Source organism: Mustela lutreola, chromosome 17, assembly GCF_030435805.1.
Source record: "Mustela lutreola isolate mMusLut2 chromosome 17, mMusLut2.pri, whole genome shotgun sequence".
NCBI classification, from domain to species: Eukaryota; Metazoa; Chordata; class Mammalia; order Carnivora; family Mustelidae; genus Mustela; species Mustela lutreola.
Window position 1 is genome coordinate 23,430,231 of NC_081306.1, and position 26,828 is coordinate 23,457,058.

The 26,828-nt window shown below is 62.6% G+C and overlaps 3 protein-coding genes across 5 annotated transcripts in view; all 3 read left to right on the forward strand.

Moving 5' to 3' along the window:
- Positions 1 to 99: 99 nt before the first annotated feature.
- On the forward strand, positions 100 to 8,669 carry PGAP6 (post-GPI attachment to proteins 6). 2 transcript variants are annotated; one of them, XM_059154059.1, is made up of 13 exons: positions 100 to 269; positions 3,413 to 3,590; positions 3,689 to 3,881; positions 4,160 to 4,287; positions 4,389 to 4,657; positions 4,750 to 5,078; positions 5,452 to 5,542; positions 5,621 to 5,744; positions 6,168 to 6,304; positions 6,766 to 6,944; positions 7,025 to 7,171; positions 7,778 to 7,894; positions 8,254 to 8,669. In XM_059154059.1, exons 1-13 carry the CDS (start codon positions 149 to 151, stop codon positions 8,548 to 8,550), a joined length of 2,310 nt encoding a protein of 769 aa, XP_059010042.1. In that variant the 5' UTR covers positions 100 to 148; the 3' UTR covers positions 8,551 to 8,669. The 2 variants fall into 2 exon arrangements, with proteins under 2 accessions (XP_059010042.1, XP_059010043.1); XM_059154060.1 differs by lacking the exon at positions 100 to 269 and adding an exon at positions 3,022 to 3,203.
- A 1,640-nt stretch (positions 8,670 to 10,309) lies between these two features.
- Positions 10,310 to 13,588, forward strand: MRPL28 (mitochondrial ribosomal protein L28). Of its 2 annotated transcripts, none has more exons than XM_059155008.1 (6): positions 10,310 to 10,436; positions 10,747 to 11,043; positions 11,826 to 11,978; positions 12,253 to 12,387; positions 12,479 to 12,565; positions 13,174 to 13,588. In XM_059155008.1, the coding sequence occupies exons 2-6, from the start codon at positions 10,756 to 10,758 to the stop codon at positions 13,279 to 13,281; spliced, it is 771 nt and encodes a 256-aa protein (XP_059010991.1). In that variant the 5' UTR covers positions 10,310 to 10,436; positions 10,747 to 10,755; the 3' UTR covers positions 13,282 to 13,588. The 2 variants fall into 2 exon arrangements, with proteins under 2 accessions (XP_059010991.1, XP_059010992.1); XM_059155009.1 differs by having other exon boundaries at positions 10,332 to 10,389.
- An 11,849-nt stretch (positions 13,589 to 25,437) lies between these two features.
- The window catches only part of AXIN1 (axin 1), a 51,853-nt gene continuing 50,462 nt past the window's right edge, over positions 25,438 to 26,828 (forward strand). Inside the window, exon 1 of the mRNA XM_059155493.1 lies at positions 25,438 to 25,455. The gene's annotated coding sequence lies outside the window, so the exon portion shown is untranslated. The remainder of the gene's footprint in view (positions 25,456 to 26,828) is intronic.

Consider the following 26,828-nt stretch of genomic DNA (forward strand, 5'->3'; position numbering starts at 1 on the left):
GTGCCCGGGGCGCCGGCGGCTAGGACCGGCCGGGACGATGGGAGCCCGGGGCAGAGGCGGCAGCTGCGGCGGCGGGGGCCGCAGGGGCGGCGGCGGGGGCGGGCGGCCGGGGACGCGGTCCGGGTAGCGCCGGGCCGAGCGCGGAGCTATGGGCCGGGCTGGGACCGGGACCGGGACCGGGGGCGCGGCGGTGGCCGTGGCGGGGCCGCTGCTGCTGCTGTTGCTCGCTCGGCCCCCGCCTGCCGCCGCCGGCGACAGCAGGAAGAGCGGTGAGCGGGCGCCGACCCGCGGGAGCCATGGCGAGGGGAGGCGTGCGCTGGCCGGGTTGGGGGGCTGCCGGGAGGCGGGGTCTGGATTGTGACTCACCCTGGGGGCGCCTGTGCGCTCACCTCGCGCGGGCGCAGAGCCCAGGTCCCCACCCCAGGCAGGGGGTTTGGGGGGGGGTTCAGGGCGGCCCCTTGCGGGAGCCGAGTGTTAAAGTGGTGGGGGTGGAAAGGACGCTGGCGCCCCATCCACTGTCCCCGGGGCCGAGTTCGTGCAGACTGACCCCTTGGAGTGCGCCCTTCGCTCTCGGGCCCTCCCGACGCGTTTAGGTAGGGCACAACCCACGGGCGAAGGGACCGGCAGGCGAAGGAGCGCAGGGGGACGCAGCTGGCACTCCGGCTGCGGGAGAGAGGAGCTGTGCCATGTTGTTCTGGGGCGCCCCTCTGGCTTCAGAGACTTGGGAGTTAGGAGAAAGTTGCTTAGATCCAGGAGTGAGGCCCAGGTGGGTGGCCCGCCTTCATCCTTCGCAGAGTCTTAGCCAACCTAAGTGCAGTGACTCTCAGCAGCTGGCCGTGCTTCTCGCAGGCTGGACTCCCAGGTGGACCTGAGGAGCTTGGCAGGCCAGGGTTGTCTGAGAGTCCCCATCCTTGACTGAACCCCCAGGAGGTGGCTTCTGCACACACACACCCCCCCACCGTCCTGTCTGTGGGTGCTGAGTAGCCTCCCCTGACTATGGCCTGGGTCTCCCTGAGGGCCCTGTGGCCGGTGATAGGTGGCCCACACCTCCCCCCCTCCACAGCAGGCCCCAGCCGACACCTCCCCCTGGACAGCAGGCAGCTTATCCCGCTCAGCAGGGGCTCTCTCCCTCCACTTCCTGGCTCCCTGCCCCTCCCCCCTTCCCTGAAACCCTCCAAGCTCTTGTTTCTTTGAGGGCTGTGCCTCTGGTGTCTGAGCTTGACACGGCTTGAAATGAAAGGTAGTTTACCCGGAGATGGGCTCCTGGTTGAATTGCTCCGTGGGATATTGCCCTCCTTATGTCCACCTGTTTCTCCATCCTGGGGCAGGGCTGAGGAAGGGCTCGCTGGTGGGGGGTTTATGGAGATGGAAAACTTGGGGCAGCCCCTCACCTCTTAGGCCTGCTGAGAGGTCAGGCCCTGTGTGGCCCTGGCTTCTGGAGTTTGTGCATGGGCAGGGTCTCTGTACAGGGTACCTGTGTGTGTTGGCGTGCCCTCTCTGGGGTTCCCAGGACAGTCTCAGGGACTTTTTCTCTTTTCCATCTGACCCTGTGTCCTTGGAGGGGCCTGTGGCACAGGGCTGGGGTCCATGAGTCCGAGGCTCCCTGAAAGATGTCATGTGGTAATGGCCTAGCATTTAGCAAGATAACTGGCTGGGGGTCTGGGCCAGGGAGGTCAAGCTGTGGCCCTGGGAAGGGGTTTCCCTGGCTCTTCAGGGGATTTTGAACAGGTCTCTTATCTCCTGTGCACCTGCTGAAACGTCACACCTACCAGCTGTGTTCCAGGTGCCCTCAGGCTGACATTCCAGCGCTGGCAGCAGCCGGAAGTCCTTGCCCCTTTCAGGCCAGGTTGCTGGGTGCCCAGCTGGCAGACTGTTTCTCTAAGGTGCCCTGGTTCTGAGGTGGGGGTGGGGGACTGTCCTACCTCAGCTCCCCAGCACTCTGCTCTGCCCTTCTCATCACGTTATCCTAGGGGCTGAAGCAGCCCTGGGAGGAGGTTTGTGTTAGGTCAGCAGCTTCTGGCTTCCTAGCGTTCAGTCCACAGCCTGGGGGGTGGGACCTGGCGGCCAGCAGCCACAGGGAAAGTCTTGGATTTAGAGCCTACCCCTGAGCTCCCTGCTGTGCGGGGCTCCTTTGGAGCTCAGTCTGGCTTTGCAAGTGGGTCACTACCTTCTCTCCAATGCCTCCATGGGAGGCTCAGGAGGTTGGCAGAGGGGATTGGCTCTCCTGGCTCCCTCCCTGCTCCCCTGGCTTACCTGGAGGGGCCCCTGGCCTGCTTGTTGAGGTGGGGAAGGGGAAGTGGAGATGGTGTCAGCCAACCACTCGCCCAGTGGGGCAGGGAGAGGCCTTCAGCCTGGAAGAGAGGGAGGTCACACCCTACTGTGTCTACAGTGCATTTCTTCCAGAAGCACTTTCGTATCCATTAACTTTGGAGGGCAGGGCACCTGAAGGGAGGTGCTGTCTCCCTTAGCCAACTCACAAGGAAATTGGGACTCAGAGAGAGGAAGGGACACCCAAGGTCACAGGAGGCATGAGGCCTGAGCCTGAGCTGGGGCTGGACTCTCTGCCTTCCAGCCCAGGCACCTTATGACTGGAACCCACGCCCAGTTAGCTATCCCCAGGAGCGCAAAGAATGCTCGGGGTGATCTGTTCTGTAGGATCTCCAAGAGGGAGGATTGTGGGTGGGCACCACATGTGGGGTCAGACACCTGCTCTGGGGCAGGGTATGCTCCATCAGTGGACACCCCCAGCAGGGGCCTCATCAGGGTGGGTCCCCCTGTCTCTGGGCTGAGCTCCAGAAGACTCAGAGCTGGCCCTGGAAAGGTTGGCATGACACAGGCCGAGTTACAGAGTGTGGAGGGGTGGGGAGCCGGGGAGCCTCAGAGGTGGGGACCTGAGAGGGGCTGGGAGGCTGGGGCCGGGAGCCTTTTGCTGCCAGGGGCCCCTGCCTTGTCTCTGTACCACCCTGCATGGGCACACGCCCACGTGAGCACAGGAGCCAGCTGTCCCTTCATCTTCGCACCTGGCTCTGTTCACCTCCTGTCTGGGTGAGGCGGAACTCTGACTCTCCTCTGGCTGTGTCTCAGGTAACCGTGGGCCTGAGCAGGTGGCCAGCCTCTGGGCCTGAGTCCCCTCACCTCAGCGTGGCCCCCTGCACGGAATGGGAGGGGAGAGAGTCTGCTGCTGTCCGGTGCCCAGGACAAAGGTGGGGGCAGGGGCGGCGCTACAGCCCTGAGCACCTCCCATGAGCCTCCATCTTTTGACCCTGGAGTCACCGGGGCTGCAGGAGGGGAGGACAGCTGCCATGGTTGGTGGGGCAGCGACGGGGCCGGGGGTGGGGGTGTGCCAGGCTATTCTGTCTGTAGGGCCCCGTGAGGAGGTGGGGGCCCAGCTGACGGCACCTTCTCCCCGCAGATGTCAGGCTGGTGTCCGAACATTTCTCCCAGTCCCCACAGAAGCTGTCTTTCTACAGCTGGTACGGCAGTGCCAGACTGTTCCGCTTTCGCGTGCCCCCCAACACCGTGCTGCTGCGCTGGTTGCTGCAAGTGTCCCGGGGCAGCGGCCCTGCCTGTGCCAGCGTGGAGATCACTGTGTAGGTCCCCTCCCCCTCTCTCCCACCCCCTTCCCCTCCCCCCCCCTGGGCGGGCCCTGCCAGGCCCTGACGCCCCTGCCGCTGCCCTCTGCCCACAGGTACTTCCGTTATGGTGCCCCTCCTGTCATCAACCCTTTGGGCACCAGCTTCCCCGCCAACAGCTCTGTGCAGTCCCCCTTCTTCATCAAGATGCTGGACAGCAACGCTTCCCTCAACATCTCCCACCCAGCCCCCGGGGACTGGTTTGTGGTGGCCCACCTGCCCACCGCCTCCCAGAAGATCGAGGTGAAGGTAAGGGGGCTGCCTTCCGGGAGGAGGGGACAGGCTCCCTCACCGTGGGCATGCCACTCGCTGACTTTGCTCTAGGTTCCTCCCGGCATGCACAGGTCCAGTGCCTCCCACACTTCTCCACCCCGTTCCATGCCTGGGCTCTCTGCTCCAGCCCTGCACCCCCCACCCCACTCCACTATGTCTGCTCCAGCTCTGCGCCCCCCCAGCTCCCGTGTCTGCCCCTGACGTGCCCCCCACGTATGCATGTTCTTTCTCCCCACACTTTGCTCTCTCCCTAGGGTTTCGTTCCCACCTGCGCCTACGTCTTCCAGCCTGATATGCTGGTTGTGCGGACGGTGGAGGTCTCCATCCTGGAGCCTGATGTTCCCCTTCCGCAGACCCTCCTCTCCCATCCCAGCTACCTCAAGTGAGTAGGACCCCTGGGGAGGCGGAGCCTCCGGGCGTGGTGCCTCGGGAGGCTGGTGGAAGGCACAGAGGCTGAGCGAGACCCTGTCCCCGCGGCCACAGAATCTTCATCCCTGAGTACACCCAGGAGCTGCAGCTGGAGCTGCAGGGCTGTGCCGCCAACGGGAGCCTGGGCTGCCCTGTGCGCCTCACCGTGGGCGCTGCCACCCTGCCCAGAAACTTCCAGAAGGTGTTCATGTGCGTCAGCCCCACTGGGGCCTGCCGCCTGCTGCTGCCCTCACCACCCTGGGACCGGTGGCTGCAGGTGACCGCCAAGAGCCTGGCGGGGCCTCGCGTGCTGGTGGCTTTCCAGGTGGTAGCTGCCCTCACAGGTGGGCTAAGGGGGAGGACGGGCACGGGTGGCTCCGCCTCCTGCCGCGGATCCCTAGGCCTTCCTGTGGCTGAACCCCTTGTCCCCCAATAGCCTGCAGGCCGTGGAACCTGAACTTCCAGCACCTTCTACAGAGCAGCCTGAACGAGAGCTGCAACACCTCCACGGGACTGCTGCCCCCACACCCCGGTGACCACGGCAACCACGGCCTGGGCGGGAGCAGCAGGAGGCATGGGGGCCCCTGCTGCCTGGCGAGCTACCCAGTCATTCGGGAAGACCTGGACGTGGTGTCTGTGCGCTTCTGGCCTGTGGACAGGGTGTGGGTGCGGGTGCGGCCCGCCACGCCCTCGGTGATGCGGCTGTACATGGACACCGGCATGGACAGCGGGGGCTCCCTCACTGTCTCCCTGCGGGCCAACAAGGTAGGCACCCTGACCGGGGAGGGCCTTGCTTCCTGGCTCAGCCTGGGCTCAGCCCCGCCCAGCCTCAGGGGTGCTGCCTGGGTCTTCCTACGCTGACTCTGGCACAGAGAGTAGGTCGGCCTTTCGGGCGACAAGCTGACCCCCGCAGGCCCTGGGGCAGATTAGGGGCTCTGTCTGAGGAGAGGGAGGCCTGTTCTGCAGGCTGTGCCTCAGGAAGTGAGGCTGTGGGTAGGATCAGGCTGGGCGTCCCCCGTCCTGGAAGAAAGGGTTCTAGAAGGGCCCTGGGCCAGCAGAAGCCACGGAGAATGGAGCCAGCCAGAGTGGGAGCCCACTGCCTTGGGACTGGGGCCGAGTGCGTGGCTTCTCCTTCCAGACTGGAATTACCAACAGCACCTTGGTCGCTGTCTGTGTGAATGCCGCCTCCCCCTTCCTCGGCTTCCGCACGTCGCTCAACTGTACCACAGGTATGCGCCGGCAGCGTGCGGCCCAGGGTCCCTGGCCAGCCCCTCTGGCTGCTACTGATCAGCCCCCCTCTGCTGCAGCCTTTTTTCAGGGTTCCCCACTAACCCTGAGTGCTGCATCGCACAAGGCCAACCTCATCATCCCCTACCCAGAGACGGACAACTGGTACCTTTCCCTGCAGCTCATGTGCCCCGAGAGTCCAGAGTGAGTAGACCTGGGGACTGCTGGCTGGGGGCAGGCGGCGGACTGCTCCCAGCAGAACCATGCATGGGGCTGCCCAGGTCTAGGTTGGGGAGCGACCAAAGCCCTGTGGGGCCCTTTGCCTTCCGGGAGTTGTGAGGGCTTCTTCTCCACGTGCTCACCCATCATGCTGCAGCCCTGGGAGTCAGGACCCAAGGAGGGGGACCAGTCCAGGACATAGCCCCAGGAGACTGGGCCTCAGGGCATGTTGGTGGGGGGTGGAGGGTACGTCTCAGACTCGGCAGAGCTCGCTGCTGCTGTCCTCCAGGACTGGGAGCCTGGGGGCCTCGGATGTGGGTTCCTGTATCCCAGAGCCTGCCGAGAGCCCGGACGAGGTACGGGCAGCGGGTGTCAGCAGCTAGGCTTCCTGCGGCCCCTTCCTTACAGGGAGTGTGAGCAGGCCTCAGTCCTCGTGGAGACCACCTTGACCCTGGTGCCCTGCCTGAACGACTGCGGACCCTATGGCCAGTGCGTCCTGCTGCGCAGACACAGCTACCTATATGCGGGCTGCAGCTGTAAGGCCGGTGAGGCCTGGGCCCATGGGCCTTGGGACACCGGCTCTTGTTTTCAAGTTTACGTATTTAAGTCATCTCTCCACCCCGGGTGGGGCTTGAACTCAGGACCTGGGATCAAGCCTTGCGTGCTCCATCAACTGAGCCTGCTGGGCGCCTTGCCTCTGGGCCTTGCAGGGCAAGGTTGGGGAGCCCACCTCCACTCTGCCAGGGCCCAAGAGGGACTCTGCCGGGCTAGGGCAGATGCCTCCTCCCTGTTCCTTCCTACGTACTTCCTCAGTCCCTCACCCCCACTGTGTCTCAGGCACTGATGGCCTAGGCCTCTCCTGCCCACAGCTGCCCTACTCCTGCCCTGCCCCATTCCAGCCTGCTTCTGGGTGAGGAAGGGGCTTCTCTGCCGGGGAGGGGAAGGCTCTGGGGTTCAGAAGGATGCCTCCTGGCCTCAGCCCCCTTGGCATCTCATTGGCTCCCAGGCTGGCGTGGGTGGAGCTGCACGGACAACAGCACGGCCCAGACGGTAGCCCAGCAGCGGGTGGCCGCCCTCCTTCTCACTCTCAGCAACCTCATGTTCTTGGCTCCCATCGCTGTCTCAGTGCACCGCTCGCTCCTGGTGGAGGCCTCTGTCTATGCCTACACCATGTTCTTCTCCACGGTGGGCTTGCTGCAGGGGGTGCGGGAGTGGGAGGGGGCTAGGAGAGGGGCTGGCCGCGGCTCACCACCCCTGCCCTGCAGTTCTACCACGCCTGCGACCAGCCTGGCGAGGCAGTGCTCTGCATCCTGGGCTATGACACCCTGCAGTACTGTGACTTCCTGGGCTCCGGGGTGTCCATCTGGGTCACCATCCTCTGCATGGCGCGGCTGAAGGCAGCCCAGAAACACGTGAGTGACTCCTGACACTTGTGCCTGGGCTCCTGGCCCACCATGTGTTGAGGACTAGACCAGAAAGAGGGCTTGGTGCTTAGAAACCTGCTGTGCCTTGGAACCCCCATTCACCTGCTGGAAGAAGCTGCCTCCAGCTGGGAAGGGCTAGCTGCCTGGGGATGCCAGGAAAGAACGGCAGTGGACAGGGTTAAGTGAGGTCCCCAGCCTGTCTCTCCCACAACCCCCTTCAGAGAGGAGGCCTAGAGCACCTGCCTGAGGCCAGGCCTCCCTGACGAGCCCCCGGCTCTGCTCCCACAGTCCCAGGTGCTTAGGACACTCTAGGGACTTTTCTGCCTCAACTGGTCCTGGCTGACAGAGACACGTGGCCTGGCACCTTGCCGGGCCATGTGTGTGCCTCAAAAGTTCACTGGTGGATGGATCAGTGGATCCGTGGATCAGTGCAGAGCAGGACAAAATCTGCTGGCAGCTCTCAGGCCAAGGGATAGTGGGGGCTGTGGGACAATGACCAGGCCCAGGGCACCTGTTCCTCCTGGACCTTGTGTGGTCATGAACGACTGGCTGAGGGTTCCCGTGACCCTGTGGTCACCCCTGTGTCTTGTCCAGGTCCTGTTTCTCCTGGGCACGCTGATCTTCGCCATGTCCCTGCAGCTGGACCGCAGGGGTGCCTGGAACATGATGGGGCCTTGCCTCTTTGCCTTTGTGGTCATGGTCACCATGTGGGTAAGGAGCTGGGACAGGCCAGCGCTCCTGCCCAGGCCCCCTCCCCTGATGATTGGGAGAAGACGGTCTGGGCCCCCCACAGACCCCTGCTTCGGGGGAACAGAGCCTGGCCCTCCATTCTGGCCATGTTCCTGCCCCTGGGCCCGAGTCCCACACATCTGCTGAGAACTTGCTGGGGGCACCCATGAGGGCCCAGCATGGCTTCGGGCCTGGCCCATGCCAGGTCTCTGTGCCCTTGGGGCCTCTCCAAACAGCCACACCAACAGTCCATCCCACTGCCCAGACCTGGGGGGAGGGATCCTGGGAGCTGCGGCTCCAGTAGCATCCTCTGCCTGCGCTCACGGGCCGCTTCACTCCAGGTGTACCGCTGCGGACGCCGGCGCCACTGCTACCCCACGTCCTGGCAGCGCTGGGCCTTCTACCTCCTGCCTGGCATCTCCATGGCTGCTCTGGGCATTGCCATCTACACCTCCATGATGACCAGTGACAACTATTACTACACCCACAGCCTCTGGCACGTGCTGCTGGCCGGGAGTGCGGCCTGCCTGCTCCCGCCACGGGAGGAGCACACCACGCCCTGGGCCTGCTCGCAGAAGCTCACTTGCCACTACCAGATCTGCAAGAACCACCGAGAGGACCTGTATACGGTGACATGACGTGGCCAGCTCAGGGACACCGGCCACTGTGATGATGGGCTCTCTGGCCAGGGGCAGGACCAAAGGAGAAGGACCCTGTCCAGGTCCATTTCCAGCTGAATAAAATTGCCCGCACACTCTTTTTTTTTTTTTTTTTTTAAAGATTTTATTTATTTATTTGACAGAGAGAAATTACAAGTACACTGAGAGGCAGGCAGAGAGAGAGAAGGAAGCAGGCTCCCTGCTGAGCAGAGAGCCCGATGCAGGACTCAATCCCAGGACCCTGAGATCATGACCTGAGCCGAAGGCAGCGGCTTAATCCACTGAGCCACCAGGCGCCCTGCCCGCACACTCTTTGGCTTCCTTCTGAGGAGAGGACTGCACCCGCCCCCTCAGTTCCCAGGTGCCTGCTGGTCCCTCAGCAGGTCCCAGCCAGCGTCTGCTGGGGCGCCTGGGGCCCAGGCCTGGCTCCTTAGAAACTTAGGACCTGTGTTCTGGCTGAAACATGGTGGTTGGAGATGGGGAGAGAGAGGCCCCCATCATCCCTGTTCCCCTGTGAGGTGGTGAGGTGAGACCCAGGGGACCGAGGAGTCCTGAGCCCACCTCCCACAGGCCTCTGCCCCACCAAGCAGGGTTTGTGCCCTCTTTGCATCCCTGGCTCCGTGATGAGGTGTGCCCTGAAGCCAGCCTTCCTTGGGCATGGGGGTGCTCCCTGCCAGATGCACGACTGTGGCGGGAGGTGACGGCACTCACCAGGGAGCTGCTGGGCCCTGGGGCTGCCACGAGTGGCTGGGTTTTGGCTGTCCAGTCCTGCTGCTCCCCTCTGTTTGGCACTTGGCTTTGGAACTGCAGGCGCTGGGGACAGGGCTGCTGAGCTGCTCCGGTGTGCAGTACCCCAGGGCACACACTGGCCTGACTCTATCTCTCTAGCCACCCCACGGGTTCCTGGGCCCTGTCTGGGGGGCTACGCATCCTCTCTGGTTGCTTCGGGGAAGGAAGGGATGACTGCTGCCTTGTATAGGCCTGACTGTGTATTTGGGGAGGGGTTCCCCAAGACCTAGCCCAGCCTCTGTGGGGGAAGCAGGAGAAGGGGGGCTGACTGCCTCTCCCCTAAGGCCACACTGTAGTGGGCTGCTCTCTGTACCAGGAGTGCTGGAAATGGCCAGAAGTGACCGCAGGAAGCTCAGGCAGCCGAAGGTGCGGTGAGGTGGGGTGGGGACATGGAGCCCTCCCACTTACTGTCCCTACTCCCCCACCCCTTGTCACCCTGCACTTGTAAAGGGAGAACAAACATTGCTGTGATTGCTGAGTTTAATATTCTACAGTGATATTTCAAGGCACAAGGGTCTTTTAGACAGCGCGGGGGCGGGGTGGGGGACGGGGCAGGGGGGTGGCGGGAAGGCTCTGTAGCAGGATCTATGCTTAGTGAGGCTGGGTCTCAGAGCTGAAATCAAGAGTCGGACTTTTAACCGACGGGGCCACCGCGGCGCCCCGAGACAGAAGAGTTTTTCCACTTAACACAGAATTCTGCTCTCGGAGGGGAGCAGAAGGAGTGGGACCAAGGATGACAGGATCCACTCTTCCCCGCCCCCGGCTCTCCTCCAGGGAAAAGGAGCCGCATTTGCTGACGGTGCCTTGAGCCGCCGCCGTCACTGCCCGGCATTTTCCACGGTCCCTAAAGGCAGGAAAGGGGGCGGGACGAGGCTAGACTGACGGGCTTTTCGGCCAGTTAGCGGCGGACAGGTGCTGAGCGTGGTGTCACGACTTCCGGTTCCGGTGGGGCGCGGAACTCAGAGAGGCAGGCTGGATGCTAGGTTAGAGCCGCGTCTAGCGGGGCGAGGAGGTCCTGCCCGGGTCCGGGTCAGGGTCCGGGATTAGGTGTCGGGGCGAGGGGAGAGAATACATGGGTAGTTGGGCTCGGACTTGGAGTTGGGGCCGCGCCGGTTTCGGGGGGCTGGGTCTGGAGGACCGGAGTCGGGAGTCAGGGGGCTGGTGTCGGGGGGACCGGGGTGGGGAGTCAGGGGACTGGAGTCGGGAGTACCGGGGTGGGGAGTCGGGGCTGGTGTCGGGGGGACCGGGGTGGGGAGTCAGAGACTGGGGTCGGGGGGACCGGGGTGGGGAGTCAGGGGGCTGGGGTCGGGGGCGCCGGGGGTCAGGGGACAGGGCCGGAGTGCGTCGGGGCTGCGGTCTAACAGCCCCATTCCCGCCTCCGGTCAGGCTGCCGCGATGCCCCTGCACAAGTTCCCGGTCGGCCTGTGGAAGCGGCTCCGGCTGCGGGAGGGTATTTGCTCCCGCTTGCCCCAGCACTACCTGCGCTCCTTGGAGGAGGTGCGAACACCCACTCCTGTGCACTATAGGCCGCACGGGGTTAAGTTCAAGATCAACCCCAAGAATGGGCAGCGGGAACGCGTGGAGGATGTACCCATTCCCATCTACTACCCCCCAGAATCCCAGCTGGGGCTCTGGGGTGGGGAAGGCTGGATCTTGGGCTACAGATACGTCAACAACGACAAGGTAGGGGAGCAGGGCAGGCTTCCGAGGACTTCTCTGGGGTTTGCTGCTCTGGGTGCAGTGCTGAGCCCTGGGGGTTCCGGGGTGGGGTGCGGTAGGGGTGTGTGCTTGTGCTGTGGTGGAGACTCAGTTCTGTGGAAGAAGCAGGCTGACCTGTGAGGATGCTGTTCCAGCTAACTTGACTGCCGGTGAACCCCTCTGGGTGTCCTGAGATGGTGGTGACTGTGGGAACCAGTCAGCGCAGGGCCACTGGGGAGATTAGCCAGGCCAGGTGTAAGGATGGGAGGACGTGTGTGCGCGGGGGCCGTCGGAGGACGGCAGGTCTTCGGCCCTCTGTCAGCCTGACATGCTGCCGTTGGCCTCCTTGACATGGCCGCGGCCAGCACTGGCACATCGTCACTGCACTCGGGAAGGCTGGGAGACACATAGCCGGCCGTCCACCACCTGCCGTGTCTTGTGGGAAACCTGGACGGGGAGCTGGGCCTTCTGCACGGTGGCTTGTGTGTTTGAGGCCCCTTCAGGTGGCCTCTCCCTTGGCCTTGGCCCCTTGGTCCCTGGTTTGGAATGTGATGACCCATGCACCACGGGGTTACGGTTGTACGTGTGGTGTGTCTGGAACACACACCAGCAGCCCAGGCAGCGCTGAGGAGAATCTGATCTCTGGGTCCCCAGGTGGGTCTGGTCCATCTACCTCTTGGTCCTGAGTCTCAGGAAGAGGCCCTGGGCCCCGTTTGGCTCTGTAGGGAGGAGCGGCAGCACTCACAAGGTCTCTGGTCCTCCCTTAGCTCTCGAAGCGGGTGAAGAAGGTGTGGAAGCCACAGCTCTTTCAGCGTGAGCTGTACAGTGAGATCCTGGACAGGAGGTTCACCGTTACTGTCACTCGGCGGACCCTGGACCTCATCGACGAGGCCTACGGGTTTGACTTTTACATCCTCAAGGTGAGCAGGGGGATGTGCCAGCACACAGCCGAGTCTCCTGGCAAGTCAGAGACTCTCTGGGGCATGCCCGTGTCTGGGGTGCAGGGTCACCCGTGAACTGTAAATGGGCTCCCGGTGAACACTGCTGCCTCCTTCCCTGCTCTCAGGCCTTCCTTTCCTCTGGGGGTGGCCTGGGGTCCTCTGGCTGCTGAGGAGGAGCCTGGTGGTGTCCGCTGGCGGGTGGGCAGGCACCCCCACCCCGCAACACCTGGCCCCATGCGTAGCCTCCTGCCAGACTCCCAAGGAGGACCTGTGCTCCAAGTTTGGGATGGACCTGAAGCGAGGGATGCTGCTGCGGCTGGCACGACAGGACCCCCAGCTGCACCCGGAGGACCCCAAGAAGAGGGCCGCCATCTATGACAAGTACAAGGTGAGGGCTTCGGTTTGAACTTGTTGCTTCCTGTGGGCCCCATTGACAGGTGGTACTGCTGCTCATTGTGTGCCCAGTCTCTCCCCTGCAGGACTTTGTCATCCCGGAGGCAGAAGCCGAGTGGGTTGGCCTGACGCTGGATGAGGCCGTGGAGAAGCAGAGGCTCCTGGAGGAGAAGGTGAGCAGGCGTGGGCACTAGCAGACAGGCGGGGTGGGGGCGTGCGCTGCCTTAGGGCAAGCCTGGACTAGGGCCACGGCCCCCACTGAGCCAGGGGAGGAGTTGCCACCGTGCACAGCTGGCCAGATACAACCACAGCCCTGGGTTCTGTGCAGCATGCCCTCTCCTCTCGAGGCCCTGACTCTCTCCTGTCCCTGCCTCCGCCCCCAGCTGGCTTCATAAGTTCATGGACAGAAAGACTCTCAGCGGCACCTTTGGTTTCTTTGGCTACGTAGCCTCCCTGTCCTGGGGTCTTCCTGGTATGGAGCTGAGGTCTTTTTGTGTCTTGCACCCTGGAAGGGTCTGGAGCCTGTGGTTGCTGCTGGAACAGGGAACCCACCATGGCGCAGTGGCTACTGATTCTGTTCCCACTGCAGCCCCGGGGCAGGGAAGCTGGGGACAGACACTGGTCCCTGTGTCCCCAGTGGCCCCGTCTCATGGACAAGGTGCTGTCCTCTGGGCTGGTAGCTGTGGCCAAGCCTGAGGGGTCTAGTCTTCTTGCGCCAGATTTCTCTTGGTATTTGGGCAGCGGCAGCTGAATTCCCGTCTTCCCTGGGTCCCTCCCGTAGGCTCCGACTCCTCTGTTCAAGGTCTACGTGGAGGAGCTGATTGAGCGGCTGCGGCAGCAGGCTTTGGCTGAGCCAGCAGTCGTGCAGAAGAGAGCCAGCAGGACATGAGCGACTTGGACCCATGCCTGACAGCCATGCTCACCGCCTTGCCTGCCCCGCGGCACTGTGGACCCAAGGGCCTGGGGTGGTGCTGAGGGCCACGCGTGGGTAGTGGATGAAACCGTTCTTCTCTGATGACCCAGCAGCTTCCAGGGTTGGGAGGGCTTTGTGGAGGCCCCAGGAAGTCTCATGCCAGGGTCCCCAGAGGTCTGGGGCCATCTTGCTGCCTCTGCATTCCCCCTCCCCCTCAAGTGGGGGCCCAGCTGACGTGGAGTCACCACACTTTGGGGGCAGCACAAGTAAAGTCTGAACTGGGCTATGTGTGTGCTGCTTTGCTTGGAAGTACTCTTCTGAGTAGTCTTTGAGCTCGTTGTGTCCTGCCCCAGAGACCCGGGATATGGCTGAGCTGTGGGACCGGGATTGGTGTCAGTGTCTTGCCTTCCTCCAGGAGGGTTCAGTGTTGCTGAAGCCATCTGGCAACAGACCGTCTCCCTGTTGTACATCCCCGTCTGCCTGGAGGGCTCTCTGGAGCAGAGGCCGGGTAGCTTGGGCTCACCCTGGGAGTGGCCGGGAAGGAGCTCTGCTGACGCGCCATTCAGGGCAGTGGGCACCCCCACCAGCTCTCGGGAGGTGCAGGGATGGGATTCCTAGTGGGCGCCTGGGCCAGTGCCCTGAGTCTGTTCTGCTCCGAGATTTGGGGGTGCCTTGACCTTCATCCCCAGCCCTTTCCTGGGAGTACTGAGCATTGAGACCCATTTGGATCACTCTGGGAGGACAGGGAGTGATCCCCCTGACCTGGTCCTGGCAGCTGACCCAGGGGCACTCAGCTCCCCTGACAGGTGCTGTGGTAGTGAAGACATCTATCTGGGCAGTGTTCATGGAGGTGGAGGCCAGAGGGAGCCTGTGGCTGGCCAGCGAGCACAGCGGCAGGGGAGCCCTGGAGACCCCCCAGCATAGGGACATCATTGAGGGGCAGGGTCCCTGCTCTAGGGAGTGATCCTGAGATCTCTGGGTGAAGCTGGGAAATGCTGTCGTCAGTCCCAGACTCCTCTGGAAGTTACCTTTGGACCCATGTCTTGATGCACACGATTGTTTCTGCATGTTCCCAACATTGGGAACAGATTTTATTTGTTTTAAAGATTTTATTTATTTATTTGACAGAGATCACAAGTAGGCAGAGAGGCAGGCAGAGAGGGGGGAAGCAGGCTCCCCGCTGAGCAGAGAGCCTAATGTGGGACTCGATCCCAGGACCCTGAGATTACGACCTGAGCCGAAGGCAGAGGCTTTAACTCACTGAGCCACCCAGGTGCCCCCAGATTTTAATTTTTAAGAAATTCTACCAAAAGGTGCTAGCACTCAGCCCACCCCTGCCCCAGCCCTGGTGGTCTGGACAGGCCAGCCCTCGAATGCCCACTTGATCCCACTTGATGTTTCCCATCCTCAGCCCTGGACTGAATTAAATGGATCCCTTTCTAGCATGGCCTGTGTCACCGGCTCCCCCTGCCCTGTGCTGTGCACCCCAGATGCCCCCCCATCCACTGGCATGGCTCTCAGTCACACCTTGCCCCACTGCTCGCTCTTGCCCCCACCCAGGCTACAGGTTCAGGTTGGGGGATCTCCTGTCGGGACTTGCAGTGTATGTGTGCCTGCCGGTAGCTGAAGGGGCCTGTGGCTGGAGCAGGGTGGGGACTAGGCTGCCTGTGGGCCATATTGGGGGACGGTGGACTCTGGCCTTGGTCTCTCTGTCACCACTGGAGGACCATGCAAGAGTGTTAAAAGCACAGGCCCAGCTGAAGTGGGGTTACCACACTTGGGGGCAGCAGAAAGAAGGTCTCAGGGTTGCAGGTCTGCTCTCCCTGGGGCCCGGGGGTTACCGCAAGCATGGCCCAGACTGGCCCCCAGGGCTGCTGGTCAGTAGAAGGAGCATGGTGCGGTCTCAGCAGGTCACTTCCATCCCTGTAACCTGTGTCGGGTCTGGCTGTGGCCTCGGCCCTTTCTTGGCAGAGCCAGTCTCTGGTCAAATCCTCACAAAGATCCTCTGTCCAGGGAAGGCCAAGCCGTCTGTGAATGACGGACTTCCTTCCCCCCTAAATAAAACTCCTGGGGCCTGGGAAGGTGCCTGACAGGCAGAAACTGCCATGTGGTTCCCCTTGCAGAGGTGGGGAAGCTCGCACACGCTGCACAGCGACCCGGAGATGGGCACTGGGAGGCCACCAGGCCAAGTGCCCCCTCTGGTTTCACCTTCTTTGTTGCTTCTGCCCACAGGCCATGCCTCCACTAGTCTGCTGAGAGTCTCCAGTCCCCTCACTGAGGCCCCGCAGGCCCTCAGGCCTCTATATTGGGGTGGCTAGTTGTACTGATCACCATCAAGCCCCCAGAAGTGCAGACTGTGCTGCGCTGGCCCCGGTGGGCAGACAGGCTGGGCCCCGTCCCTCCTCAGCCCTCCAGGAGCCCCTGGGCAACGCCCTTGTTCATGTGTTTCATTGACAGTCCAGCCAGTCTGTGAGGGCTGGCCATCACTAGCTATGGATGGAGTAGTCCCTTGGGACTGGGGCAGCAGAGGTCCCTGGAAGGGACCATCAACATCATGGGGTCCTGAGGCCCAGGAAGGATACCTGAGGTCAGGAAGGGTGTGGCCCAGCCTGTGGCTCTGTGCCTGGCCCCTCACCTTGAGGGTTTTGCCTGAGTCCCACTCAGGTGTATGTCGGCTTGCAGAGTGGGGAGTGTGGAAAGAACAGGCAAGTCCACAGCTTCTCTCTGCTAGGAACACAGAAGAGCTCTTGAGAAGCCACCCACGTGCACTGTCTTTTTCCCTCTGGAGCCTGTGCTCCAGGTGCCCTTCCGCCCCCGCCTGCCGCCTGCCCCCAAGCCAGAGCCCGGGTCCCATGGACTGGCTAAACAGCATCAGCCCTACGCCCTCAGGCCCCCTCTGCCACAGCACGCCAGAGCCCTTCCCAAGCTCTCCCTGAGCCCCAGAATGCATCTCCCAGTGCTGGACCCTCCAGCAACTCCCAACTCCAGCGGACCCAGCCTTATGTCCCCACCCACACCTTGTCCCTGGACAAGACCTGTCTGCTGGTGGTGTCCAGCAGACAAGGGGGCTCACTTGTGACTGAGCAAGTTGGGGTGAGGCCAAGCCAGTATGGAGAAGTCTGGGGCCAGGTGCCTGGGCTGGTGAGCAGCTTTGGGGCCATGTAGCTCTGGGCCCCACCTGGCCCAGCCTGAGCCCGTTTCCCTTGGACGTACAACCACTACAGACCTGTGTTCCAGATTCCGTTTCCCAGGTCCTTCTGACCTTGGCGGCGGCTTCCTCAGCAGCCCCTGGGCACCTTCCACCGTAGCCTCTTCCCAAAGACCTGGGGCTCACGAGTCGTCACAGGCCTGTGACTGTTGCTCACTTGTCTTCTCCAGCAAGCGTGGGCTGGACGTGGTCCAGGAAGTGGGATGTGGCTTCCCAGGGCTCTTGGGTAGATGTCTCATGGGGGCCTTCGTGGTGCTTGTGCTGAACCGAGGATATGTGGACTGTCTCAAGACGGGGGTGGGTTGGCTCCGGGGTGGTCAGTTCTCAGGGAGATGCTGTGTTGAACCGTTGATGAGAAGCACTGGTCTTGAGACATCCAGGAAACCCTTACCAACGGGCTGGTCGTGGACAGACCCAGGGGGTTCAGGCCAAGGGAAGAGCAGGTACAAAGTCACTGGTGTGCGGTTAGTTTCTGCAGGGTTGGGGAGTGCTTGGTGTGACTGAGGTTCCAGAGTCCCACCGGGTTGGGGCACAGGGTCTGTGAAGCAACAGGGCTGGCCAGGCTGGGGCCTCTAAAGGCTCTTGAAAAGGGACAGGGTGAGCCTGTCTTTGTGTTCACTAGGTTGGTGAGAGTGGAGGAGGGGTTGGCAGGCAGAAAAAGCTGGCAGGCCCCTTGGAGGTCTCAGGTGGATTGAGAGCTTGGCTCTGTGTCCCTGAGTATGATGAGTTCCCCCTGCCCTTTCTCCCATTGCCCTCACCCATTATTTTCTCACTGGATGGCCTGGCCTTCAGCCCCTGGGGCAAGCCTGACCTGAAATCCTCCTCGAAGTGTAGGCTGCAAAGACATTGTTCCTGCTTCCAGCAGGTGGTCAGGCAGGACACAGAGTGGGCTGGGACATGTCCCGAGAGGGACCTGGACCCTTCACACTGAATGTACATGAAACGCACGCACGCACGCACACGCACTCAACAGCTGGTGCAGGAACAGGGTCCTGTGATGCCTGACCTGACACTCGAAGGGGACCCAGTGTGTGGGCCCATGGCAGTATTGCCTGCTCCCTCGGCAGTCAGGAGTGGCTCAGGGGGTGGCGGTGTCTAAAGGGGCTGGTTGCCATGGCTACCATAGGGTTCTGAGGCCGTCATCTGGTCCCTGCCTCAGCCAATCGGCGGTGGAAGCCCGAGCTGCAGCCCAGAGTCACACTTCTTCCTCCCAGCCACACAGTGGCCAAGAGCAGGGACCCGCGTCCTGGAGTGACTGAAAGTGCTCAGACAGACAGCCAAGCCCATCATGGCGGACCGTGGGATGGTGGGGCGTGAGCAGGCACACGGAGCCAGGCAGGTGAGGTAAGCCGGGCGGGCAGACAGATGGGCAGACGAGCGGGCGGACAGGTGGATGTGCTCCCTGCTGCCCATTGTTCTTAAGGCTGGGGCCCTGCCCTCAGCCCCCCTGCCCTCTGCACCCTCCCGTGCGCGCTTGCACCCATGTCCGCACCCGACCCTCAGCCCGGGACCCTCTCCCCAGACGGCCCAAACAAGGGTCACGGGGAGAGAAACAAAGGGAACCGCATGAGGCAGGATGAATCCCACCGCACCGTCGGTCCCGAAAATCGTGCTCCCGTGTCTTTCACTCAGATTTCCCGTGGAGGCGGCATCAAAGACCCCCAGCCGGCCAAGCGCTCAGTGAGTTGGCCACTTGGCCCCCGGCCCGGCCCCGTACGCAGGCCTGGGGCACAAGCCATGTCAAGTCAGTGCCATTTAGGGAGTATTTTTTTTTTAAAGGCAAGAAAAATGCGAGAAAGGAAAAAAATGTCCACCTGTACCGGGAAGCGGCCAGACCGAGGTGGAGCAGAGGTGCCAAATCCCGTTACTCGGGACATTGGTGGACAGGCCCCAAAAAGCCAGCTGCGATGAGGGGCTTGTAAACGGAGTGTCCTTTGGAGATCAAAGGGGACATGCTTGTGTGTGTGTGTGTGTGTGTCCGTGTGTGTGAGTGCACGCGTGTGCAGGAACGTGCACCACGGGGCGGCACTCGTGGGCCGTGTGCTGCAGCGTGGTGGAGAAGCCTGGCGTGTCACCACCCGCCACGGCCACCCTCCATGTTGCTCCCGTCCTTGCTGCTGCCTGCCAGTGTGGGTGTGCCCGTGGGGGGTGGCTGAGTGTAGCCAGGCCCGGTCCCCACTCCCTATGCCTGGCCCTCGGGAAGGCGGTCCTGGCTGGGCCTTTTTCCCCCACCCGGGTCTTTTCTACCCTCCCCTACAATCTGGCGTCACCCTGAAGTTTGGCCCAGATGGGCCTGGCAAAAGCACAGGCCTGGCCACGGGCAGAATGGAGGGTGAGGACAGGCAGCCTCCGGCCCTCATCAACCGGACCGCTGTCCTGTTGCTCGCTGAGGCCGAGAGCTCCCAGATGGCCCGGCGAGCATGTCCCGAGGTTCAAAGCCTCTTTCGGCATGATTGTTGGGTTATTAGGTAAACTCTGGGAAGCAAATCTTTTAATCCACTGTGGCTAATCCAGTGCACTTTTGTTTGCCACGACAGATTCTGCAGCAACAAAGGGCCGGAGGGACCCCGGCATACATAATCACGTACTTAGACTGTGCTGCAGTGGCTGCGAGGCTTCTAGGCAGCCGAGAGAGACATCTCTGGACAGCGCAGTGGGGGGCAGGTGGCCGAGGGGCCGATCTGGTGGGTGTGGGCATGGGCATGGGCACGGGCAAGGCAGCCGGCTGGCTGGCTCCCCACGACCAAGTCTCCTAGCCATCAGGTCCAGGGGCTGCCTCTGGGCCCCAGGCCTGCACAGGCTCTGGAAGCTACATGAGGTATGCCAAGTGGAAGGAGAACGAGAGCCGGCAGCCTACAGAGAGGCACCGAGCTCCCACACTGGGAGGGGCCTTCGGGGATGGGGCTGTCAGGTCAGGGAAGGATGTTCCCGGTGAGCAAACAGCAAAGACAAAGGTGGAAGTTGGCCTCGTGTCGGGGTCGGTATAGCAGCAGGGCAGGCGTGCCCAAGACCGAAGTCTTGGGAAGTGACCTGAGGCCACCCGGGAAGCTGGGCCTCTCCACCCTGGGAAGGTGGAGAGGTGGGGTGAGGCCCCTCAGGTCCCTCCATGCAGGCACTTCCATTCCTGGGAAAATGGTGTTGGGATCGGGGGAGGCCAACAGGAGGCCCTTTCTTCGGTGACCTGGGCCCCTGCCAGGCATGGGCCCCCCGCTGAGCCTCAGGCTCCTTGATGGAAGGGGCCAGGAAAATTGGGCAGGACCCTCACTTTGCGAAGAAGAGGTGCTGACCTTGACACATGTCCCCAGGGAGATAGGAGCTGGGTTAGCCCTGGCTGCACCCCTATATCCCTGAGGCTCTTAAGTTGGAGAGGTGCTGCACTGGTGATGCGTGTGCTGCTCTCCCCTCCTCTCTCCCAGGCCTCTGTGGCGGGCAGGAGCTACCACCTCATTCAAGTACTGTCCTCCAATCGTGAGCCTACTCACCCATGTCCTGGATGCATCCCCGGGGTCAGCATTCTCCAGAGACACAGCATGGGAAGATGTCCTGAGTGACAGGAAGCCCTTAGGACCCTGGGGTGAGGCCCAAGTTGGGATGGGTGTGGATGGCTCCCTGGGGCTCTGGGCCTGCTGCCAGGCCCCTCTGCTGCAGGGCCTTCTCGCCTAGGCAAGGGGAGAGCGCAGCAACCTGTGACCAGCCCTGAATGCGGCCGACTCCGGCTCCTAGGAGCAGGGACAACCGCTACATGATGCCGTGCATCAGCAGGGGAGAAGGTGACAGTCACACCAGGTCTCCCCAGCACTGAGTTGGTCCTGGAGCTCATTTGAGGGAAAGCCCCGATCTCATCCTCTGCTGCCCCAGCTTGGCCTCGGGACAGGATCACTTCCCAGGGGTCTGCCTGAGGCAGCTGGAGTTGAAGGGCTTAGAGAAAAGTCCAGCTGCCAGCCTGAACACACCTGCCCCAAGGTGTGAAGGGGAAGAGGAGGCAAACACAGGAGGAAAGAGGCAGGGGGACCTGTCTGATGTGTGGTCAGGACCCAGGGAGGCCCCAGCCTGGAGCGTCCACAGGAAGCTGGGCTGGCCCAGGAAGCTCGATTTGGCACCTTCTCACTGGTCCTGGGACCTTCGTGGAGCAACACCACCCTTCTTGACTCTGCCCAACAGGTCAGCTCTGTCCTGTCCCCCAGCATCCTCGCCCACCCGTCTTGCTTCCCGGGGTTACTGTGGAGTGATCCCTGAGACATGGTGCAGAGCCTCACGGTTCCCACGTAGTCACGACAGTTACGTGGGAACAGAACTCACTCCTGAACATATAAAGGAGGCTACAAAACCCACCCCTGCTCCTGCACTCCGACAATAACTAGTATTAATACTCTGGAATAGCATTATTATTTTTTTTTTGTATTTTTGTATTCTTGACTATAAAGTCAAGAGAATGGGCACCCGCTCTGGGTGGTTTCCTGGCTTCCTCCTTGGTGCCCTGTTTCAGGACTTGAGTGTGATGTCTCTACATCCTTTTGGGGGCTTGGGATGGGGTACCAGCAACACCTGGCCCTCCCTGTTTGGCTCAGAACTGATGGAGAAAGGACACTCTGGGATGAGGAATGGAGCCTGGGGGCTATGCTGATGGCCTGGAGGGCGGCTCGCCAGTGTGACCTGGGCTGCGCATCCAAAGCAGAGTCCACACCATACTCGTCAGAACTGGATATGCCTCGCTCCCGCTTGAGGGCCTTGCCTGCCCACCTGCTGTCCCCTTTCACCCCTGTAGACAGGGGTAGAGAGCCCAGAAGGGACTTAGCCTGAGACTCTGGTCCCCCTCCAGAAGCCCAAATCGGAATGTCCCTCCTGACCTCCCCTCCCAGGAAGACAACTGGAAAGTGGCGTCCTTATCCCATCTCTGCCACTTATCCTCGGCCGCTGGTTCTCATCACCGCACCTCGGGGCATGCTGGACGCACCTTCCACACCCTCCTTGGTGCATCTCGGATGATTTCTTGGAATCACTTTTTTAAAAAAAGATTTATTTATTTGACAGAGAGAAAGAGATCACAAGTAGGCAGAGAGGCAGGCAGAGAGAAAGGGAAGCAGGCTTCTGCTGAGCAGAGAGCCCGACTCGGGACTTGATCTCAGGACCCTGAGATTATGATCTGAGCCAAAGGCAGCGGCTAAACCCATGGAGCGACCTAGGCACCCCTTGGAATCACTTTTTTTTTTTTTTAAATATTTTATTTATTTATTTGAGAGAGAGAGCATGAGCAAGGAGAAGGTCAGAGAGAGAAGCAGACTCCCCATGGAGCTGGGAGCCGGATGCGGGACTCGATCCCGGGAATCCAGGATCATGACCTGAGCCGAAGGCAGTCGTCCAACCAACTGAGCCACCCAGGCGTCCCTTGGAATCACTTTTTTTTTTTTTTTTAAGATTTTATTTATTTATTTGACAGAGAGAAATCACAAGTAGGCAGAGAGGCAGGCAGAGAGAGAGAGGAGGAAGCAGGCTCCCTGCTGAGCAGAGAGCCCCATGTGGGACTCGATCCCAGGACCCTGAGATCATGACCTGAGCCGAAGGGAGCGGCTTAACCACTGAGCCACCCAGGCGCCCTGGAATCACTTTTTAAAGGAGGTCTTCCTCAGGCCAGGGGATGAACAGGCTTAAGGCTTCAAAGTTCCCTTTATTTCAAAATGTTCGTTTTGTGTCTACGTCAAAGACAATAATTTCATTTCTACTCTTAAGTTTTTCATGTAGTTCCTGGAAAGCCTGAACACATGTCCTCTACAGTTCATCCCATCAAAGCCTCTAGTGGCAAACTCCATCACTCCCTTCACCGGGAGGGTGAAAAGAGGGTGCTCCGTCAAACTCACCTGTTATGAAGTGAGGCTCCTGTGGCTTTTTGTCAGGTTTCATATCTGGGGGTGCTGACACAGTCCCTGCCAGCTCACCCCTGCTCCCTTGCAGGCCCCACTTCTGGCCTCTCTGAGCTCCCTCCTCTGGTTTCCCCCTACTCCCACACTGCTTGGACAACCAGCCCTCCATGCTCTCAGTTGTAACCCACTCTAGCAGGGCTGCCGCATCTCCTCCAGGCCTTCTGATTCCCTTCCTGTCCCTGCAGGGCTGGGGCCCCAAGGAGCCAGGGGCCCCTGGGTCCTGTTCTGGTCCCAGGGCCTGGGGACACCTGCTGCCATGGGCCCGGAGGAGGATGGACATGGACACAAGCCTGGGAGCCTGGCCTGGTCACGGTGGCCACTCTGCAGAACCAAGGCAAGCAACGGGGACCCGCGTCTGGGGGTGGGGAGGTGACCGACCGCCAATGGCTGGGAGTTATTGTTGTCTGTCAAGCCCACTTAAGACTCCCACACCCCACACAGACCCTGCTATGCCAGAAGGCTGCGCACTGCATCTCATCTCCTCTAAGATGCCTGGGCTGAGCAGGGTTGGGAGGGGAGGAGCAGCACTGTGGGGCCTGGGGCCCTCCCAGCTAGGTGCTGGGGAGAGTGGTTCCTACTGGTGAGACCCTCGTGGGGCCAGTGTGGGTTCAGTGGTGTAGCTCCTCACCAACAGCGCCAGCCTCTGCCCAGCCTGCCCTGAGGCATGGTGATGGCCCTGGGTGGCCTGGGCCCTTGGTAGGTTGGGGATGCTTCCCTGGGGGTCCTGATCCCTCACTACCCCCCAGGCCTACGAAACCCTGGGTATGGATGCTGGGTGGAGCCCTGAGAGAGGCCGGCTGGCATGCCTCCACAGCTGCTCATCCCGGGCAAGCACCATTCCCCGGCTGCTGGCTGGGAGGTTGAGGACGGCTAGCCGAGCCCGCAGCCAGGACTCCAGTACTACTGTGATTATGAAAGAGAAGGATGGGTAGTGAGGGCGAGCCTGTCCAGAAGTTCACGTGGTGGTTGACACCCACCCCCTGGGGACTGCTGGGAGCACTTCCTGAGGTGCCAGGCCCAGCATGGTCTGCGGAGCACGGAGTCTGGGTGGCCACGGGATGGGGGGGTACCAGAAGCAATTCCTTAGGGGCAGTGATAAATGTCTGATGCCCACATCCTTCTCTCAGGGAGGGGCCGGTGGTGGGTGGGCAATGTGGGGTTGACCAGTGGGTCCTGCAGCATGGGCAGGAGCTGCTATGGTGAGAGTGATGAGAGAAGTGTGGTGGACACAGGAAGCCCTTGCTCTCAGGTGGGCCAGTGCCAGTGTGACCTGACAGCAGTGGTAGGAAGGAGAGCCCTTAGCCAGACTCTGGCTGGTGCCTGGGAGAAATGGAGCAGGCATGCCCAGCGGGATGGAGCCCCAGGCCACAGCTCTCTGGAGGTGGGGGCTCCTGCCCAAGTGACAGCCAGCATTTACTGGAGGCCTGTTGCCTACTGTGTGCCCTGCTCTTGAGTCTAGATCTACTGGAGACTGAGGGACGGTGGAGCCCCAGCCCACCTTCTCATGGTCAGGGCCAACCCGGGGTTGGGGGGCGGGGCCCGCTGGCGGAGAGAGGGACTGGACGTTACCGGAGGCTCAGCTCCAAGTCATCCTGGCTCTGCCCTGCAACCATGCGACTCTTGCACTGCTGCCTCCTTCAACGTCATGGACGGCTGTTGGCTGTGCTACGGAGGGGTCCTTCCGGGGAAGGCCGGCCCAGCAGGTCCCAAGCGAGGTCTCCAGTCCCTCTTGCCATTCCTCCCGCCGGTGCACATGCTGCTCCCTCCGAAGGGTTGGGAGGCCGACTCTGGGAGCCCGGGGCCGGTGGACACCGATGTAGGCCACAGAAAGGGGCTGCAATGTGGCGTGCGCCTCGCAGTGCCTACATAAGGGGGCCGCCTGGCCGCTCGGTGCACCGGACCAGGTCTTCCTAGCGCCATGGTGTCTCAGAGACCCTCGCAGGGGGTGTCTCCGCCCGCCACAGCCCAGGCGTAAAGCTCAGGTCCCCGGAGCCGACCCCCGGGTTCCCGCCCCGCCCCGCGCCCCGGCACTGCCGCGCACCTGCAAGTTGACCACGCCCACTCCGCTGGCCCCGCCCCACGCTTGAGGCCCGCCTTGCAGTTCTTGGCTCCGCCTCCCCTCTCAGGGCCCACCCCTACGCCCAGGCCCGGGCTCCGCGCCCTCCGCCCTTCCTAAAGGTCGGGCATGCGTCTCGGCCCTGCCCCCTCTCTAGGCTCCGCCCCTCACTCCCCGCCCCCATCTCGGCCCACCCGACGCTCCCTGTACCGCTCCTCCGCTCCGACCCCGCCCTACGTTCCGGGTACGTCCGTCTTCCCGGCCCCGCCCCACGGTCTCGGCTTCGCCCTGCGTTCCCGGTCCCGCCCCACGTCTGTGTCCCACCCCCACGCTCCGAGACCCGCCTCAGGCTTCGGGATCCGCTCCGCAACCCAGCCCCGCCCCAAGTCCCTGCCCCGCCTCACGCTCTCGCCCCGCCGCACGCCTAAGGTTGCGGTTCCTGTTCCGGTCCCGCCCCGCGGGCTCAGAAGAGCCTGCGTCTTGGTCCGGCCCCACGCTCCGGGCCCCGCCCCACGTTCTCGGCCTAGTCCCCGCGCTCTGGGCCCCGCCCCACGTTCTCGGCCGCGCCCCCACGCTCCGGGCCCCGCCCCGCGCTCCGGCCCCGCCCCCGCACTTCCGGGCGGCTGCCGGCGGGGGCGCTCCGGCCTGGGCTTCGGCGCTCTGGGCTCGGGCTCCCCGCTCGGGGAAGCGATTGCGGCCGTCGCCGCCGCTGCCGCCGCCGCAGGACCGGCCGGAGTCGGGCTGGAGCCGCGTCCCCCGGTGCAGGCGGGTGAAAGCGGACGGCCGGCCTCGGCGGCGCCCCCGCGGCCTGCCCCGCGCCCGTCTCCGGGCCGCCGCGCCGCCGCTGCGATGGGGGCCGCCCGGGGCCGCGACCCCGCCCCGTCCCGCCGGCTGCGCCGCCGCTGAGCGCATGGGCCGGGCCGCGCCGCTCCGGGAGCCGGGCCGGGGCCCCGCCGCCGCCGCCGCCGGTGAGTAACGCGGGCCGGGCGCGCGTTCCTGCGGGGCGCGGGCCTGTGCGGCCGCCCATTGTAGGCCGCGTAGGCCGGGCGGGCCGGGCGCCGGACCCGGAAGAGGGGCTCGGCGGGTGCGGGCTCCGGGGGCGTGCGGGGCGGCGCGCAGCGCGGAGCGGGCGGTGCGGACCGGGGGCTGAGCCAGGGGGCTGCGTGGGGCTAGGGGTCGTGAGGGCGGGCGTGCCAGAGCGGGGCTGCGCGCTCGGGCTGGAGACGGCGGGGCCGTGGGCGCGGGGCCGTGGGAACCCGGGGAAGTGCGGGCTTGGCTCCGGGAAGGGCAGCCCTTGCTCTGGGTGCGTGCACCAGTGCGAGGAGCATCCGGGAGTCCGAGGGGGTGTGGGGCGTCCTTCCTGGAGGAGGCTGTCACCACCCAAGCACGCCCGTGGGTCTGTGGACCCGGGCCCCGTCTCGCGTGCGGTGTAGAGCAGTGCCGTGTGCGGGGATCCCGGGTAGAGGCTAGGCAGCGGCTGGGCAGCGGCGCATCCCTTCCCTGTTCCTCCTGCCGATAGTGGGTTTGAGGGAGCATTGCACCCAAGGAGGCGCCCCCACGGAGACGGGTGCCCGAGCCTGGGTTCAGGCTGTGCTTGGACCTGAGCGGTTCTGCGCTTTCAGGTCGACGCCTTGTACCCACAGCTCGCTCTCGGCTGTGGGTCTGACCCACATGTTGGAATTCAGGCCCCCGTGAAGCCAGAGCTGCAGGGCCGGGGCAAGGAAACTTGCAGCTCAGCGCTGGGGACAGTAGAGAAAACAAGCAAACTTCAGTTTTCCGGGGATTTTCCCCAGCCCATCTCCAACCCCCTTGAGGAAGAGTTCTTGCTGTGTGTCTCCACGGCTCCTTCCTCCTCGCACGTCTGTCCTCAGGCATCCTGGGATCCGCAGAGCACACAGGGCCTAAACCTGAGCTCCTGGGGGGCCATATTTGAGTTTCACTTTTGAGAACTTACATTCAGGGACAAGAACAGACAGGCGTGCAAAATACGACGTTTCTGTGGGATTTGCAGGAGGTGTGGGGGGGTGTCCTGGGTTTCTGGAGTCAGAAGAGTGGGCTGTGTTGGTTGTTGAGAATTTAGATGGTGAAGGAATGGATTCCACTGTAAAACCGTGGCCCTGGTCGTTTTGGAGTTTAGTGAAGGGACAGGAGAATGTCAGTCGTGCTCTGTGACTGCCACACGCCATGTAAATCAAGAGTGAAAAAGTTAGGTTTGAGCAAAACACATGAACGCGTAAACACGTGTCGCGTTGAGCTGGCTGCCATGGTACCCAGGGGTTTGCCGCAGCAGTGACTGAAGGAGATTTTAAGTGCCTTATCAGGCTTGTAGATTACTTTTATG